Below are 16,954 nucleotides of genomic sequence, written 5' to 3' on the forward strand. Positions count from 1 at the left end.
TTACCTCTTTTTATTATCTTTTCCTACTTCTGTGATTTATTTCTTGGAAGCTGTTAAAATAAGGGTGGAAGAGAAAAAAGGGAGCAAGAAATAGCTGTGGAGATCAAAGCCAGGAACCAGTCCGTAAGTTAAGAGGTCAAAAAGGAAAGTTAAAAAGACCGAAAAGAGCAACTAAACCCCTATCAGGATTTGTGGGGCACGGCGTGCCAAATACTATTTATAATTGTTTTTCTTAAATTTGCCAAAATAGTTTTAGCATTATTTTTTGATGTTGCAGCATTGGCATGATTTGTTCTTGCTTTCTTTCATAGACACTACATCAATGTATAATTTGATTATTCTTTCTTTTAATAGGTACGTGTATCTTCCGTTGAGGCCTTGGGTCAGATGGTTGGTCTTCTTACCAGATCACAATTAAAAGCAGCTATTCCAAGAATTGTCCCAGCAATACTGGACTTGTAAGATTCCTAACATTCAATGGTTCTTGCTTTTCTAAATGCATGTGATAGTACCAGGAATCCTGCTTATTTCTCGGTGGTTTGATTGACTTGTTCTTATAGTCACCATGAGTATGTGCTTGGAGATAAGGACAAACAAGTAAAGCTCATTTTTTGTCCTTTCAGGTATAAGAAAGATCAAGATATTGCCTTTTTGGCAACATGTAGTCTACATAATCTCCTCAATGCTTCTTTACTGTCAGAAACTGGTCCTCCTCTGCTTGAGTTTGAGGTAATATGAATCGTTTCAGAATCTAACCTTTTTGTTTGACTGCAGTAAAAAGTTGTATTTAGTAGCTGCTTTGGTATTGGAAGCCTCGCTTGTCATTGATCATAGCATAAATGTGTGGCCAGTTCCCTGGGAATATATTGTGGTTGGCACTTGGCAGTCCTGAACTCCGCTTGGGCATCTGGGAGGAAAACTATAAGAAATCCACGAGTTCATCAGACTATGAGTTCGATTTCATAATAGGAAATCACTGCCTATTTATTACATTGTTTTACTTTATTTAATACTGATAATTTATTCTTCTCTGCTGATTTAAAAAAGCAGTATGATTAGGTTAACTAGTAAGTTGGTTAGGCATAGAAGTTGTTGAAGAGTTAGACCTTAAGGAATTGACTCCAAGTTGGAACCATTGTTTGCGTTAATTCAGGCTAAGAGTCAGGAGGTGTGGCAAATGTGTTCTTAAAAGATGGAAAAAATGGTGGAGGGGTTGATAAATTGGAAGTTTCTCTCCCTAACTTTAAGATATGGCTGACTTTGTGTATGATTTTAAAGTGGTGGGAATAATATTCTTTGTGGCTGAGAGTTCGCAATCAATTTTTTGAGATGGTTGAGCTGCTGCTGGGCCAAAGATTGGCATTGAATATAAGAAAAATGCTTAGGACACAGATAATTCCATAGTTCAAGAACATGAACTAGAGGCCCAACCTGCTACCCCAGAAAACCAAGTTGTGCATGATCTCGGTGACTTGATGAATTTTTTTGGGGACCAACTCGATGGCCATCTCAGAGCATTTGTGTGTGTGTGTGTGGGGGGGGGGGGGGTCTTGGTGTACAACCTATTTTAAGCCTTTTGAAGTTTGAACACAACAATACTTGTATTTGTGAAACAATAAGTCCAGCATAGGAGTATGACCTAGTGGAAAGCAAGGGGACTGGGGACACTTTTTTATGCCTAGTACCATTTTGCCGAGTGCTTATGTATCTTATTTACTTAAGATATCCAAAATTTAAGCAAATACCCCTCCATTTGAATCCAACGGAATTACTTAGAAAAATAATAAAAGATAAAAAAGCAATGCTTTTTTAAGAAATTAAAGATTGCTTAAATTTTCTTTACATTGGATGATTTATGTTCGGGTCAAAATTGCTTTATATTCTTTGGACATCAAAATAAATGAATATTGTTGCAACACTCTTTGTTTTTTTAGCAATGTTTATCATATAATGGAGTTTTTAGGTTTGAAAAAGGCTCCAGCATTTAAAACTTGAAAATTGCACCTCCTGCCTACAGTCAAGTTAAGTTTTTGACCTTGGATTAGGGGGTTGACTTAAAATATATATATATATATATATATATATATATATAGGTATTTTTTATTGAATTCAAATAGGGGGTATTTGCTTATTTCTAAATAATATCTTAAGAAAATACAGACAGAAAATCATCTCCTTAAATGCTATGTGGCATAAATAAGTGCCTGCTGATGCCTGCACAGGCACAAATATTTACCTGCCTTGCTTGTTGGCATACCTAAGTGTCTAAGTACCATGGTCTTGGTTAGATCTCTGTATGTCAGGGATATCTTATGGGATCTTGGTAACTTGACTGAGTTGGGTATTTTTCATATCCAATCTCGTCTTTTTGTCTTAGGAAATTGAGATATCTTGTGAGATCTTGATGATCTTGTGAGTCCTCGGGCTATGGTTAATTCTGGTCGGGTGATCATTGCAATTGACACCTGATTGTTGTGAGCATGGCTGGAAGGGAATGATGTTGTAAATTATAGGAACCGAAAGAAAATATCCTTAAACTGTAAAATTTAGCACAAAACTGGGGCTCTCAAGTGAATCATTTTTTGGGGGTAAGGAGGAGAAACAAAAGCCAATCATTGACTTTTATTGTTTTGTATTCTTCAACCCCGTCTTGCTGCTTAGCAAAAGAGGAGATTGTAAGGGCTCTTTTCCCCCTTCTTTTTTTTTTTATATATATATATATATATTTTTCTTCTTTTGGTGGGGGGTTGGAAATGGTTATTAGTATTCCAGTTTGATTGAAGGGTTGACATGATATTGTCTGTCAAGTGTTCTGGTCTTTGGTTGTTGGCGGTCCTGGGCCCTAAAAGTAGCCTGGTTACTTTTTAACTCGCTCATGTGTGTCCCTTCTAGCTCCACTATACTCTCAATGTAATGAAGCACTGGTTCCAGTGGACTGTACCCTTTTCTTACATCATTTAATTTTAGTATGATTTTTTTCAGTAGATTGGAGCATGCTTTTGATTTTATGCCTTATGCGGGTAGCTTTATTCTGATTTGTCCTGTTTTTCTCATTTTCTACAAGGAGTTGAGCATCATCTCTGATTCCCAAATGACATATTGAAACATTCTCGATCTCTTGTGTGGGGTGACAAAGTGTTTTACTATGTCCTCCTTGCATGCAGAGCTTCTTATACTTGGTTAATAATCATTTCATCAGAAAATGAGGAAAAAATAGTAACAACAGTTACAATAAGAGAGGTCCCTGCTAAACATAAAGTACAACACCTTAAAGGGTTATGTCATAAGATAGACCCAAAATACATGAGTGTTTTACCTGTTCTCCCCTTTCTTGCACATGTGCAAGAGTTGCCAACATCAACTGCGAAGGAAAGAGACCTCCCCACCTATCAAGGGTTCTAACCTTCTTGATGAGATGTCGGTGATGTAACCTAGGGTTTAGGGTCTTGAGATGTGTATCTCCCTAACCTTATGGTTGCCCTTGAATCCTCTCCTTTGTGACCAGAAAATAAAGAACAAAACCTGGGAACTAGAGATTCTTAACCAACAATGGGTTGATGGTAGTAGGAACTAGGAAGTGACACTATTATGGGATGGGTCTGATGGTGAGATTTGAGATGGGTAAGGGCTTGGGAGAGATTTAGTTTAACAAAACTAAATGGGTTGGTTTTGAGATACCGAGACCATCCCAAAGGTGGGAAGGGAAGCTTGTCATGATATGGTTAAGGTTAACTAAAGCCATATGGTTAGGTAAGGGAGGTGTTTTGGGGTATTGAGGGGATATGGGGTTCCTTTTTGATATGGGTTGGCTAGGGATTATTTCCCTGGGGGGGGGGAGGGGAGTTTGTTTAATGTTTTCCAAACATCTAAGATTTGAAACCCATTCCATGGGGATAATATAAATTCCTTAAGATGGAAGCTTTGGTTTATATGTGTCAGAATGGGCTGAAATTTGGAGGGAATGTAGGTAATTATATAGAACATGATTCCCCAAGTTTGATGGGGTTTGAATGGCTAAATAAAACGATGTTGAAGTTCTCGCTTTTAGGGTCTTGGGAAGTACAAAAATTCAAGAAAATTATTATATCTTTAAATTGGATGGTCAAAATGGGGCCAAATCACGATGTAAGTTCACTAGGGGTTGGGGGGATGGGGTTCCTAAACGCTAAGGCCCATATCCTTTTTCTTTTTTCCTGAAAACTTTCTGGGATTTTCGGACTTCTTTTAAGACCTAACATTCAAGGTCAGGTCTATGGCAAACTAACGGTTAGATTTGTCCCAAACTTTAGGAACCTCATCCCCCCAACCCAAATGACCTTTCCTCTTAATTTCAGCACAACCTGACCAACCAAACAGTAGTTTAAACTTTAAAGTTTAAACCTTAATTCCTATGCTGCCCTTACTTCCCCAAAACCCTATCCTTTGTTCACTTAGATCTTTCAAACCCTTCAATCAAAACCAATTCCTGTTGAGGATTATCATCCCATACTTCCCTTTACCTTTGACTTTAACCCTATCCCTAGCCATTTCCCCAGAACCCTAATTTGTAATAAACCCTTAATTTCCTAAGCTCTAAACCTGAGATTCTGATGTGAATTCCAATTTACAGCAAGGTACAGATCTGGAAATCATCAAGCCCTAGACTGTTAGCCCTACCGAAACCCTATAGACCTTATTTCCAACCCAAGAACCACTCTATTCAGCCCTAAACCTACAACTGCATGGTTTTACAACCCTAGATTTACTGCTGGTTTGATTGAGTAAGATCCTGAGGTGACCTTAGATTTGGGGCTTGCATCCATTTTTAAACCCTAGATCCTTGGTTCGTATCATGATGTCATTGCAACCAGCCCATCATAACTCAAGTATTTTCCTCAAAATACCAGGTTTTGAAATTGCAACCTGGGATATCTCGGTTTCCTGGCAGGTCGAAGCTGGTGTCAGTGCCATTTTTTTGATCCTTGACCCCCAATTTTAGACTCTAGCTCCTGACTGACTGACTGACTGACTGACTGACTTACTGACTTAGGATACCTTCTATGATAATGTCCATATGGTAATGATCTAAAACAATACTAAACCCTGAATAATTGCGTGAGGCTCTGAAGTAGTAGAATATGCTATGATGATTGGTCCTGAGAAGGCCATTAGATTTGGTTCACAACATCATGATCTTTACACACACGTTTAATGCATTCTGTCCCTAGATTTCGAAGAGAACTACCTGCATAATTGACCTTGAGAGCATCTAGAAGTTTTTAGTTGATGGCATGCCACCTTTTTCGTTTACATATGACAGAAAAGTTGGTATATTCGCAAGCAAAATACAAATTCAATCTTTTTGGGGACTATGAATATGTCACTATTGTATGTTACTGTTAAGTTTGTCATTTGGTGATGGGCTATATTATCCTAGATGTTGAAACTCATTCATCAGCAATAATCACATATTGGTTTTCATCCAGTTGAGTGGATTTCTATGTTGAGTTCAGGGTGAGCTTTTTGTGATGAGTTCTCTATGTTTTGGCTGGCAGGAACTTACAGTTATCTTGTCCACACTTCTCTCAGTGGTGTATATTAGTAATGACAGCAGCGAGCATTCAGATTTCTCGGTGGGACTGAAGGTTTTGCTCCTATGACAACTGCCATTTTCAATTTTGATAAAGCTACTGCATCTGTGATCTTATTCAAATGAGAATTTGTCAGCAGTTATTCTTGTATCACTTTTAGGATAAGTGAACTTTGTTATTCTTACCTTTACGTATTCTCTCAATGTTTAGAATAACTTTCTTCTTTTTCTGGTCAATACATGATCATATTCCCAATGGGTGGAAGGAAGGAAGGAGAAGGAGAGAGGGGGGGGGGAATACAGGGGCTGTGGTGTAGCCTCGCTGGGTTGCGGGCCAATAAACCATGGATCCTTGATGAATAACAGGCAAATTGAGGTTTACAAAACCCTATGGCTTGGAGGACTACAGGCTGTTTAGGGTTTGTAGGAGTGTATTCAGTCTGGCTAGAGCATATCCGCTTAGGGTTGTTGAAGCAGTAGTTTGAACCTTTCTGATTTTGGTTTCAGATTCAAGTTCCAGAAGTTGTAGGGTTTTGGTAAATTAGGGTTTCAATTTCTAGGGTTTCTAGGGGGTGATTACTGATTAGGGCTACTAGTTGGAGTTGAGTGCTAGAGGGAGTGAGGGGATGGTGATTCAAAACCGGGAAGGAATTCTGTGGTGGGGATTGGGAGTCATAAAATTTAGGTTTTGGGGAGGAAGAAGCTGGGACTTACAGTGTTGGAGAAGGGAATTAGAGGGGTGCACAAAGAATAACTTTTGGATTTTGTTCCTTTATAAGGGAAGATTGAGTCAGGGACTACGAAGTTGAAAATTTTCTACTAAATACCCGTTGCACCCAGTATTTGTGCATTTCCGCTTGAGCTGTATGAGATGCAATAGAAGGGCGGGAAAAAGGAGGGCTGGGGTTTTTTGCTTACCACTTTGGGAGCTGTGGATGAAGAGTGAATGACAAAGGAGCAACCAACCAAGCTTCAGCAGGACTTCTCTGCACTTGAAGACCCTAGAATCCCTAGTTGCACCTTGATCTCTGCTGTAACTGTCTCTTGAATAGTTTTATTTATCAAAAAATGATTTTTACAAGCATTAGGCTGTGTATTTATAGCCTTTAGTGAAAGACTCCTACTAGGACTTAAATTCAAAACAAAACCTAAAGGAATTCTATTTTAAATAGAACTCCTACTTAAAGGTTGGACTGCTAATTAATCCAAACAATTGGGTTACATCGAAGGTCAGTTTGAAGCCCATATTTGTTTGAATTTAAAATGGATGAATAAACCAGAGACATTCAAGATGAGATTCCTTGGTGTATGCTTTTTGTTGATGATATTGTTTTGATAGATGAGACACAAGTAGGGATTTATACCAAGTTAGAATCATGGGGGACAACTTTGAAATTTAAAGGCTTTAAACTATGCAGAACAAAGACGGAATCTAGTGGGCGGATGATGCGAGGGTGAAACTTGATGAGAAGGGGATTCCAGAAAGCTATTATTTTAGGTACCTTGGCTTAATCATAACTAAAAAGGTGATGTAGAGAATGATGTTTCCCAAATAATTAAAATAGGAAGGAAGTGGAGAGGTGCGTCTGAGGTTGTGTGTGATCAACATATTCATTTAAACCTCGGAGGAAAATTTTATAGGATCATTGTGTGACCAACTAAGATGTATGGTGCAGAGTGTTGGGCTATTAAGAAGTATCATGTAGATAAACTCAGTGCATTAGAAATGAGGATGATAAGATTGATGAGTGGCAAAATTATGACGGATAAGTAGGATTGGCCCCCCTGCCCGAAACCCAAACCCTATAGGGGGTATTTTGGTTACTTTAGCCCTAGTTTAGTTGCTGGTTCATTTTTCAGAATTTTATTTTGAATTTTGTTGAAGAGATTCAATAAGTTAGGAAGTATAGTTTAAGTTAGGTAATTAAGTCTTTGTACTCTTCTTTAAATATAAGATTTAACAATTTTTATTCACAAGAAGAGTCCATTTAGTGTAGTCTTAGGGGAATCTATTTTCAGGGAAATTCCATTAGATCTTTTATTATTTATTTGGACAGCTGTGATTAGTGTGGTGGGATCCTAATCTGTAAAGGAATCCCACTTCGAGTTAAGGTCTTTTAGTAGGCTATAAATATCCTATTCTTTTTTTGTGTTTCTCATGTCTTTGATGAATAAAATTATTGAGAGTATTGCAGCTGAGGAGCACAAGTGTCATTGCGATGAGGCGATGTGAGGCAGTTTAGGCTAGTTGACGCGGTGAAGCGCCTGCTGAGGTAGTCAAGGCCTTTGAACTGACAGTTTAGTGTAAATCCCATGCACTCTTGTTCATCATAAATATATCATATCTTATATAATTAAAAATAAAAATAATAATTAGGCTACCTTAAGTCATGCAACATCCCAAAAAACCACATATAGTGATTAACTAGGTCCAAAAAAATTACAAGTATTTATGTAGTATGCAATTTTTTATTTTTATAAATCGGTAATTCATAATTTACTATAAAATATGATACTATCATCAACTATTCAATTCATATTCAAGAGCCTACTGGTATAGGACTTCCCAAGTCACCAGAGAGGGTCACCAGCTATACTTTTCTGCCAAAGAAGAGAGAGGGGAGGTGGGCGATGGGAAGTAGTGAGTGTTGAGAAGGATTTTTAGGCTAGGTATTTTGAGTGTTTACTAAACCGCGTGCGAAGTGAGGGAAAAGATAAAGTGGTTTTAGTTTAAGTTTGTTTGTGTTTTTTTTTTTTTGGGGGGGGGGGGGGTTATTGATCCCATGTATCTACTATACAGTTTAGTTTTGATACATCTGCCAACTAATCTTGTAAGATATACATTTAAAGTAATAGCTTGATTTAGCATCTTTGTTTTGAAAAGGAAAAAAAGAAGAAAAAACAAACAAACTAAATAAGATGGTTGCCTTGACCCTCAAGGCGTCCGAGGCATCCTAGGCGATGCCATGAGGGTCAAGTGACCACCTTATGCGCATCATATGAGGCAAAGGTTGCCTCACACCCTTGAGGACTGCCCAGACTCCTAGGTGACGCTCAGGCGACGTCTTGACAGCTATGGCAATTAGGTATGGGTAGGGTTCCTTTGAGGGTGAACCTGCGGTTGTCTAAGTTTCCATTCTTCAAGCTTCTAAGTTCGGTTCTGCAATTCCAACGAGCATCTTCAGCCTTCAACCAAACATTGTGGCAAGCATGCACAGCTCCAACAAATAAGTGTGGCCCTCCCGAACCTGCGATCGTGACTGTGGACTTCTCTATGGCATAAGCGCTCTACCTAAGTCCAAAGGATGTGGGTCGATCATGGTGATTGTAGACAGATTTTCCAACTATAGCACATTCGTGACAGCACCAAGAGATTGTATGGCAGAAGAGGCTGCAAGGCTATTTCTCAAAAATGTCGTCAAGTATTAGGGAGTGCCACAATCGAGCATGAGTTCCCTCTTATGTTTGGGAGTTCTATGAAAATGCCTTAAGTGATTTTTTTTTCTTCTATAATACAATTGCATGAATCCCTAAAAGAAAAAGAAGTTTTCAAAATGGCCTCATGTACTTTTTTTGACCCATAGGGTTATCTGGGATTATAGCGTAACATGGCGATCACGGGTAGGAGATCAAGCACTCGCTTTGTCTGACAAATTGGCACTGTTCCTGCGACAAACAACTTCAATTCCCAAGAAGTTTCTGAGCTTCCTTAAGTCCTTGATCTGAAAATTCTGGTGTACATATGCGTTTACTTCTTTAATGCCAAAAGGGGCATTACCAGAAGATGATATCATCAACCTACTAAAATGGATGATGATAAAAAAATACAGCGTGATCAGAGAAGCATGCAGTGCAACCCTTAACCATTAACTTATCAAACCAGGAACAAGGAGATTGTTTCAGCCCCTTACTAAACTTGGGGAGCACTGAGTGTGATGTAAACCCAGGTCTAGGGTTCACTTTCAGGATCTTGTACACTGGTTGCAGCAGCTAATTAGGAGGTTTTAGGGTTTCAGCTAGGGCTGGAAGTTGGTCTAGGGTTGCTGATTTGGTAGTCCTAGGTTGCTAATATGGTTTCTTAAGGGTTTGGACAGAAATAGGGAAGTTCTAAAAGATTCTGGAAATTCAATTTTTCTGCAACTACTCTATGAAGAAGATGAGTTGAAGGAAAATTTCAGATTAGGGTTAAGGGCTGGAATGGGCTGAGAGCTTGGAGAATGTGATCCTAGGACATTGCAATCCTAGGAGGGGTAATTCAAGGTCTAGAGGGGCAGGCAAGGGAACCAGTGTTTATGGTGGCTTGTTGCTGCTGCTGCTTGCGCAGAACAAAAGGGGGAAGGGAAGGCCTGCGGACTATAAGGGAGGGGCCTAGAGTGTGAGGGAAGGTGCAGGAAAGGGGTAAGGGTGAGATGCGACTGGGGTGTGGGTAGAATTCTGGTCAGAAATTGGTGGGAAGGGGATGGGATGGCTGTGAACAGGAGAGGGGAGTGTAAAGGCTAGAGGAGGGGGCTTAGTACTTACTTGGTTGATGATGAACTGCAGGAACTTCACTTGAATGCTGTAAACAGTGAGTGATTTCTTGAAAGTTGAAGAAACAAAGCACCAAGCCAGTTGCAGGGTCTCCTCCAAGGATCCCCACGACTTTCCAAGTCAATATTCAAACTCTATTTCATTCAATTCATCAAAACTGACAATTACATTAAGACTTAGGCTATTTATAGCCTTGCAAACCCAATTAAACTCAAATTGGTAACTTGGCCGCTGAGTAAACAATACTTGCCAAATTAGGACTCACCTAAACAACTCATAATAATACTCAAAAAAGGAAATAACTCTTTCCTACTTTAGAACAACTATAGGACTTGGACCAAATTGGAATTTTAAATCAAAAGGAAATAAATAATTACTTGACTCCTAAGACTTCCAAAATAATTAAATTACTAAATTAAACTGGACTAGGTCACCATAAATGCTTGATCCAAGGGTAGGAATTGACTAATCTACCCCTGGGATGGATTTGGCCCTCTTGGATGGGCCCTTGCTCACTGTTGGACTGGGGCACCTTTTGGGGGCTGGCTGGGGCTGGATACATCTGAGTGAACCAATAACCACCAATAACTTTATCGTGGTAAGATAAATGCAACGCAGGGAAGCACCAGCCATGGTAGGTTTACACATAGGATATCCAGTAACGCTAGGCAGCTTTTCAAACAAAACAAGAGTAAGATCACAATTAATAGTTTCTCCCTTCTAATCTTATGGAGCTAACAGCTAATGTGGTGAACTCATTGTGATGATTGTGACGTGTTACTTTGGTAGAACTAAAAATGCTACTACCAGCATCAGTATACTTTTATGGTGAAAAAAAGGTAGATATAGTAGGAAAGAAAGGGTTTTTGAAGATTTGAAAACCACCACGAAAGAGGCAAATGGAGGATCACAAGGGTAAACAATGCCTGTAGAAAGTTGATCTAGGCCACAAAAACACATTAAAATCCCAAAAGTTTGGATTGGTAGACCATTCCAAAACCTTGATGATTGATCTCAAAAAGCCTATAAAAAATTGAATTTTCATGAAAGGGTCTCTCAGATAATTCTTTGAGTATATTTGAAAGTTAATAAAGTCTGCGAAGGTCCTTCGTGATCTGAGCAGGCTTTTATGGAAGAAAAAGTAGGAAATAAAGGGTTGGAGCTGAAAAAGAGAGATGGGGGAGAGCCTAAAAGGTAAACGAAGAGAAAAGAGGTGGCGACATCAGCTTGGTGTTAGGGTTAGGGCAGAAGTTCTAAGTAGTTCCAACTTTGATACCGTGAACACAACAGAGATTGAGAGTAAGGGAGGAAAAGAATGACTTGTCTATTGAGAGCACAGCCATGTTGTATTTTGTACCAATGGAAGAAGTAGAAATTACAAGTCGACTCTTATCGGCTATAACTAAACTGAGTTACAAATATACCCACGAAACTCGAAGCTGACATTGCAACAAGTTTGTTACATGTACTGATTTCAATTTCTTTTAGGTATTGACATATTGTATCGATGCCTAGAAGATGTGATATGTATCTGGTTGGCATCAACAGATATGGATGGATGTTTTAAACTTCGTTAGTGCCTCACTTAAGTGGGTCCATCACTAGGTAATGGCCTTATGGCCCTTTAGGATGGTTATAAATGATGGAACTTCATGTAAAGGAGAAGGAAAAATTAATCGTCAAGGTCTGAAGTGGGTATATGGCCCCTGGCTATTACCTGGAGCATTTTATGATTCCCCATTGAAATCAAGGCTTATTCTTATATATGTAGATTCTGTTGGTTAATGGGTTTGGTGTTTTTTTTTTTTTTTTTTTTGTGTGTTTGGGGGGGGGGGGGCATAGAGCAGGGAAATAACGATATCTTTTTCCCCAGTTATATAACTAAGAACACTTTTATGAATGTATGTGTTTGTTTCTTCCTCTTCTGTTTTCACCGTTGTCATATATGTTGCAGACGCACAATGAAGTTCAGCATTGCTTCCTTACTGTTGGGCTTGTATATCCAGAGGATCTTTTTATGTTCCTGCTGAATGTGAGTTGGTGTCCACTAGCTTTCCATGTTCTGTTACTTGGTGATTTAGAATTAATTCTGGTTTTAAGAAAGGATGTATTCCTTCTTGTTCTGTCAATTGTTTTTTGGTCTTTTTGTTTATTTATTTATTTTGGTGTGGTACCTGTGTGGCTGTTTCACAGAAATGCAAATTAAAGGAAGAAACAGTTACAGCTGGGGCGCTTGGTGTACTTAAGCATCTCCTGCCAAGGTTAATTTCTATTCTATAGTTTTAGCCTGTAGTTTGATTTTGGTACACAATCTGACCTGATGCTGACATGCCATTTTCTTTCTGTTTGTGATTTTCTTTGGAGGTTGTCTGAAGCTTGGCATGTTAAAAGACCTTTACTTGTTGAAGCTGTAAAATTGCTGCTAGATGAGCAGAACTTAGGTGTTCGCAAGGCACTTGCAGAGGTACCATGTACTGTTTAAAAATCTGCAATGTTCTTCATCTGTTCCCATGGTGTAGTGTTTGGATTCATACATGAATATGGACTGTTGCTCTCTCTTCTTTTCTTGGTTTTGGTAAATGAAAATTGGGTGGGTAATAGGATTTGAAGGGGCAAGAGGTCAGCAAATTGCAGGAAGTTGAAAGAAAGGAATCCACCAGGGCTTCAACTTTGGACAAGGGTCTTTGTGAAATCGGAACTTAACAGAATGACTGAAGCCTAGTAAACACCGATTTAATTTGAAAACAGAAAATTACATTGAACTTGCTTTAAATGGAGGAGACAAAGAAGTCAGATCCTAATCATTTTTTCCCCTCTTCAACTCCATGACTGCAAGTGCAAGAGTCTTCATAAGCTGCACAATTTTTTTTCTACCTATTGATCATTGATGACTCCAGGAACTAGCATTCCGGATGGAACTTTATGATTAATGATTCTAGCCTAAAGTAAGCTATATGAGGTTGTTTGCTACATTACATTGCATATGTTTTGAATTCTTTTCAAAGGTTAAGAAGATTAATGGGATGTCCCTTTCTTGTGCACATGATTACCATATGGAATCTTAAGTTGTAAATTTTTCATTAATAAACACTTATTTTCCTTTTCCATAGCCCAAGGAAATACTTCTAATTTTATGGGTGCTGTTGATCATTAGATGCTGACAGATGTAATCGAAATATTCCAATTCTTATGCAGTGATCTCAGAGTTAGTGCGCAACTAGAAGATTAGCTAGTTAAACTCTCCAAACCCTTAATTGATGCAGTTCAGCTGTTTAAAATCAGATTCTGGGATATGGATTCCTCCCTAGTCCCTGTACCAGCTCTGTTACGTCTAGGGATCTTCCCCACATCTGCATTAAAGTATGCGAATAGTGTAGGAATTTAGTTAAAACTTTTAGTTAGTCTACTAGTTGTTTTTATTTGGTTGTTGTTCGGGGACGTAATAGGACTCCAATGGTTACTGTTCATGTGAACTGTAATCCTGGCCTACTTCTGAGCCTAGCCTTAGTGGCAATAAATATTGATGTAATTGATTGGACTGCTTAGTTGATCCCATGAATTGATTACTTTATGTTTTTATTTGAACATTGTGCCTCTTGAAATAGTTGTTCAACTTCCCCCTCCCTGTGCATTGAATTCTTCATCCATTCCCAAGCTGCCATATTTGGTCTTCATTGAAGACCCCTTCAAGTTGCTGGAATTTCTGAGAAAGCCCCAATGTTGCATGAAAAACTCATCTGCAATATTGGAGTATTCAATCCAGGATGCAGCTCCAATCATTCATCAAAATCCAAGCAAAAACGATCTCAAATTCCTCTCTTGAAACACTAAATCCTGTCTAGACCTAAACAGCCAGCAGGAAATCCGCATACATGGATTGAATAATCCTATCTACCTCGTGAAACTCTTTGGTCGAAAGTCACTTCCCAAATTCCCATTATAAATCCTAAATTCCCCCAAAATTCCTATTCTTCCTTTTTACCCTTCATTTTCAGCAAGAATTCATCATCAATGACATGCCAGAACTTTCATTCATAGACTCGCTACATCAAAATAGCTGAGCCCTCCCTTCAAACCATAAGTTACATTTGAAGTTTGGTGAATAATATGGATGTGCTAAGTATGCATTTAGACAATCTGCCAAACAGTAATGTTGTGCTGGGCGGTTATTGTGTTTGAATCAGGCAACCTTGTGCCAAAGGGGTAAGGAGCCTCAAGGTTGAATGGAGTCCCTTCAGCTTTGAAGCTGAAAAGGGTGAGGAGATTGTAGTCCAAGTCACATTATCACGCCTACCTTGGTGCATTTTTGAGGGCAAGGCATTCAACACAACTGAAAGTGGGAGGATGGAAGAAGTGCTCCGGGGGGGGGGCAATTTGTGTGAGAAAATGGATGCAAGACTGCAACTATAGACTGCTTAGATAGGCCCAAACTGTATATGGCTCTCGCAGTAACAGGTTTAAGAACACCCATTGGGTGACTGATCAACCAAGAGGGGGGGGGTGGAGGCACCATTATTAACCTCGTTGAGGTGGCCCTCTGGGAAGTAGGCTGGAGCTTCATAATTTTATGCCATTCATAAGAAGCCTCAAACATGGCTGCAGCAGTTCAAAGAGAATCAAAATGGAAGGCCTCGGTAGACCCAATGAACACTTGAGTAGGACTTCTTTCTTCTGTGTGAAGATCACTACTTACTGACTTGCATTCTTTGAGAGGGGCTTACAATGTTGCTGCTATGATATTTTGGTTTGTGGTTGGTATTCTTTATTGCTGCTTAGATTTTTCTTTTTTGGGGGTGGGGTGCATGTGTGGTTTTGCTGGATCTTTGAACTGATCAGCAGATTTTACTACGTCACATGCTGACGCTAGGCCTTCTGGAGCTTGTTAGTCCGTAGATGTCAGATTTTGGCATCCTTTGGGATCTTTTCATTTTTAAATTGACTCTTTATTGTGATAGTCTAGCTTCATGGTGGATTGAAAGCTATGAGACCTTAAAACATCATGAGGTTACTGTCTTGGCATCAAATTGGAGCTACCCATACATTGAATGCCATGACAACTTGCACCAGTTCAGGATTGCTGCTATTTGAATCAGACGTTAGGTTGATCAGGTTTGGGTCTCCATCATGTCTGTGGATCATGCAAACTCTGCCAATGCGGATCCATATCATCTGAGAGTGGTCTAGTTCCCAAGTCCTATCTGTTGAACCATGATGCTGCCAGGAGCTGAGGTAAGGGTACTATTCTAGCCATCTGGGTGACGATTTTAGTGTGATGATTATTGATGTCTTGTTCTTGGGTCTTCCCCACTGATGCAGAGCTAGAGCTTGAAGACGACAACAATAATTCTCGGCAGGTTTTTTATTCAACTTTGGAGATGGAGTCTGAAATCATGAGAGCATTGGAACACCCATAGAAACTTAGAAAATCAGAATGGCTCAAGGGAACAAACCAGCAGCTTGAAGTAGGGTGTCAATCAGATTTAGGGGTCCCACCTGGCTCACAGTCCTGACCATTTTTAATGCTACTGTGGGACCAGTTTTTTGGTTGCTTTATGTTTTCTTTTATTATTTTATTTTCCCAAGAATGGCAAGTATGTCCATTGGTGTCAATTTGTGTGTGGGATTAGTTTTAGGGTATTTAAAGGCAGTATTCCTGGAGTTGAGGTAGTTTCTTGGCGTCTTTATCAAAAGGAGCAGCAGCACTGTTGAGGAGAACTTTTTTCTGCAACTTGATTTTCTTTCTTTGGGATAAAATTATTCCCATGTCTCGAGCTTCCGTCTTCAATTTCCATTTCTATTGTAGTGTAGAAATGAATTTCAAAGGTCCAGAATGTGTAGGGCTGCATTTGTTTGCAAAGGTGGGGTGGGAAAAAATAACATATGGGCCCATGTGTAATGGGGTGAGGGAGAAGGAAAGGAAATGAAGGGATTTTGTAGAAAAGTGTTAAATGTGGGTCCCACTTTTTGGTTTTTCTCACTTTTTCACAAAATTTCACATATTTTGTGGGGTTTTAAAAAGGCATGGGGTGAGAAAGTTAGCATGCCGCCTCACTAGACAAGCTTCCTTAAATTAAGAAAGCTTGTTTCTAGCTTTCCCACCCTCATCAACCAAACAAACCACACTTTGGGGATTTAATGGAAAATTTTGATTTTTCAAAATTTTCCCACCCCCACCTTTATTCCAACAAACAAATGCAGCCTAGGGGAGCAGATTTCAGAGGCTTCTCCCCAGTTTTTATTGCTTTTTTGTGTGTGTGTGTGTGTGTGTGTGTGTGTTGGGGTGGGGGGGGGGCTTGGCTTGGAATTGCATTAACCCCCATCTGTGAGGGGTGATCTGTCCAATATTACTTTTGCTGGCCTTCCCGAAATCATTGTTAATGTAAAAACTAATCCGTTATTACGTAGAAGAGTAGTGTCTACAGAGACACAGTTTGGTCATGTTCTAGGGTTGCTTCATGTTGTATCTTGCTATCTCGGTGTTATGAAATAATATTCCTAGCTGTAATATTTTGTGCTTCCATTTCATTATGGTGATATAAGGCTCTTCTTTCCCCCTTCAATATTTCTTACTAATTTTGTGTGATAATGCTTCTTTTTGTTAGTTGATTGTGGTTATGGCTTCTCACTGTTATCTGATCGGTGCTCCTGGTGAGTTGTTTGTTGAATATCTTGTGCGCCACTGTGCTATATCGGATCAGGAGCTGAATAATATCATGAGCTCCAAGGAAGTCATGCGGTCAACTGCTGCCCTTTATCCGTTCCAATACAAAAGGCTGGAGGTTTGCATCAGACTTTAAATGTTATCACCATTTTACTTGACTGACTTTGTTATAGGAAAACTGTGTGCCATTCTTT

The 16,954-nt window shown here is 39.3% G+C and overlaps 1 protein-coding gene across 1 annotated transcript in view; it reads left to right on the forward strand.

Moving 5' to 3' along the window:
- Positions 1 to 16,954, forward strand: part of LOC149021890 (ARM repeat superfamily protein) — a gene marked incomplete at its 3' end in the record, with an annotated part of 80,710 nt that overhangs the window by 31,787 nt on the left and 31,969 nt on the right. Inside the window, 7 exon segments of the mRNA XM_089150062.1 lie at positions 355 to 458; positions 624 to 729; positions 5,535 to 5,624; positions 12,054 to 12,131; positions 12,293 to 12,360; positions 12,464 to 12,563; positions 16,702 to 16,878. Coding sequence (XP_089006188.1) covers positions 355 to 458; positions 624 to 729; positions 5,535 to 5,624; positions 12,054 to 12,131; positions 12,293 to 12,360; positions 12,464 to 12,563; positions 16,702 to 16,878 — 723 coding nt within the window.

The sequence above is a fragment of the Hakea prostrata genome, chromosome 3 (assembly GCF_041222555.1).
Source record: "Hakea prostrata isolate BN-2017 chromosome 3, UWA_Hpros_2, whole genome shotgun sequence".
NCBI classification, from domain to species: Eukaryota; Viridiplantae; Streptophyta; class Magnoliopsida; order Proteales; family Proteaceae; genus Hakea; species Hakea prostrata.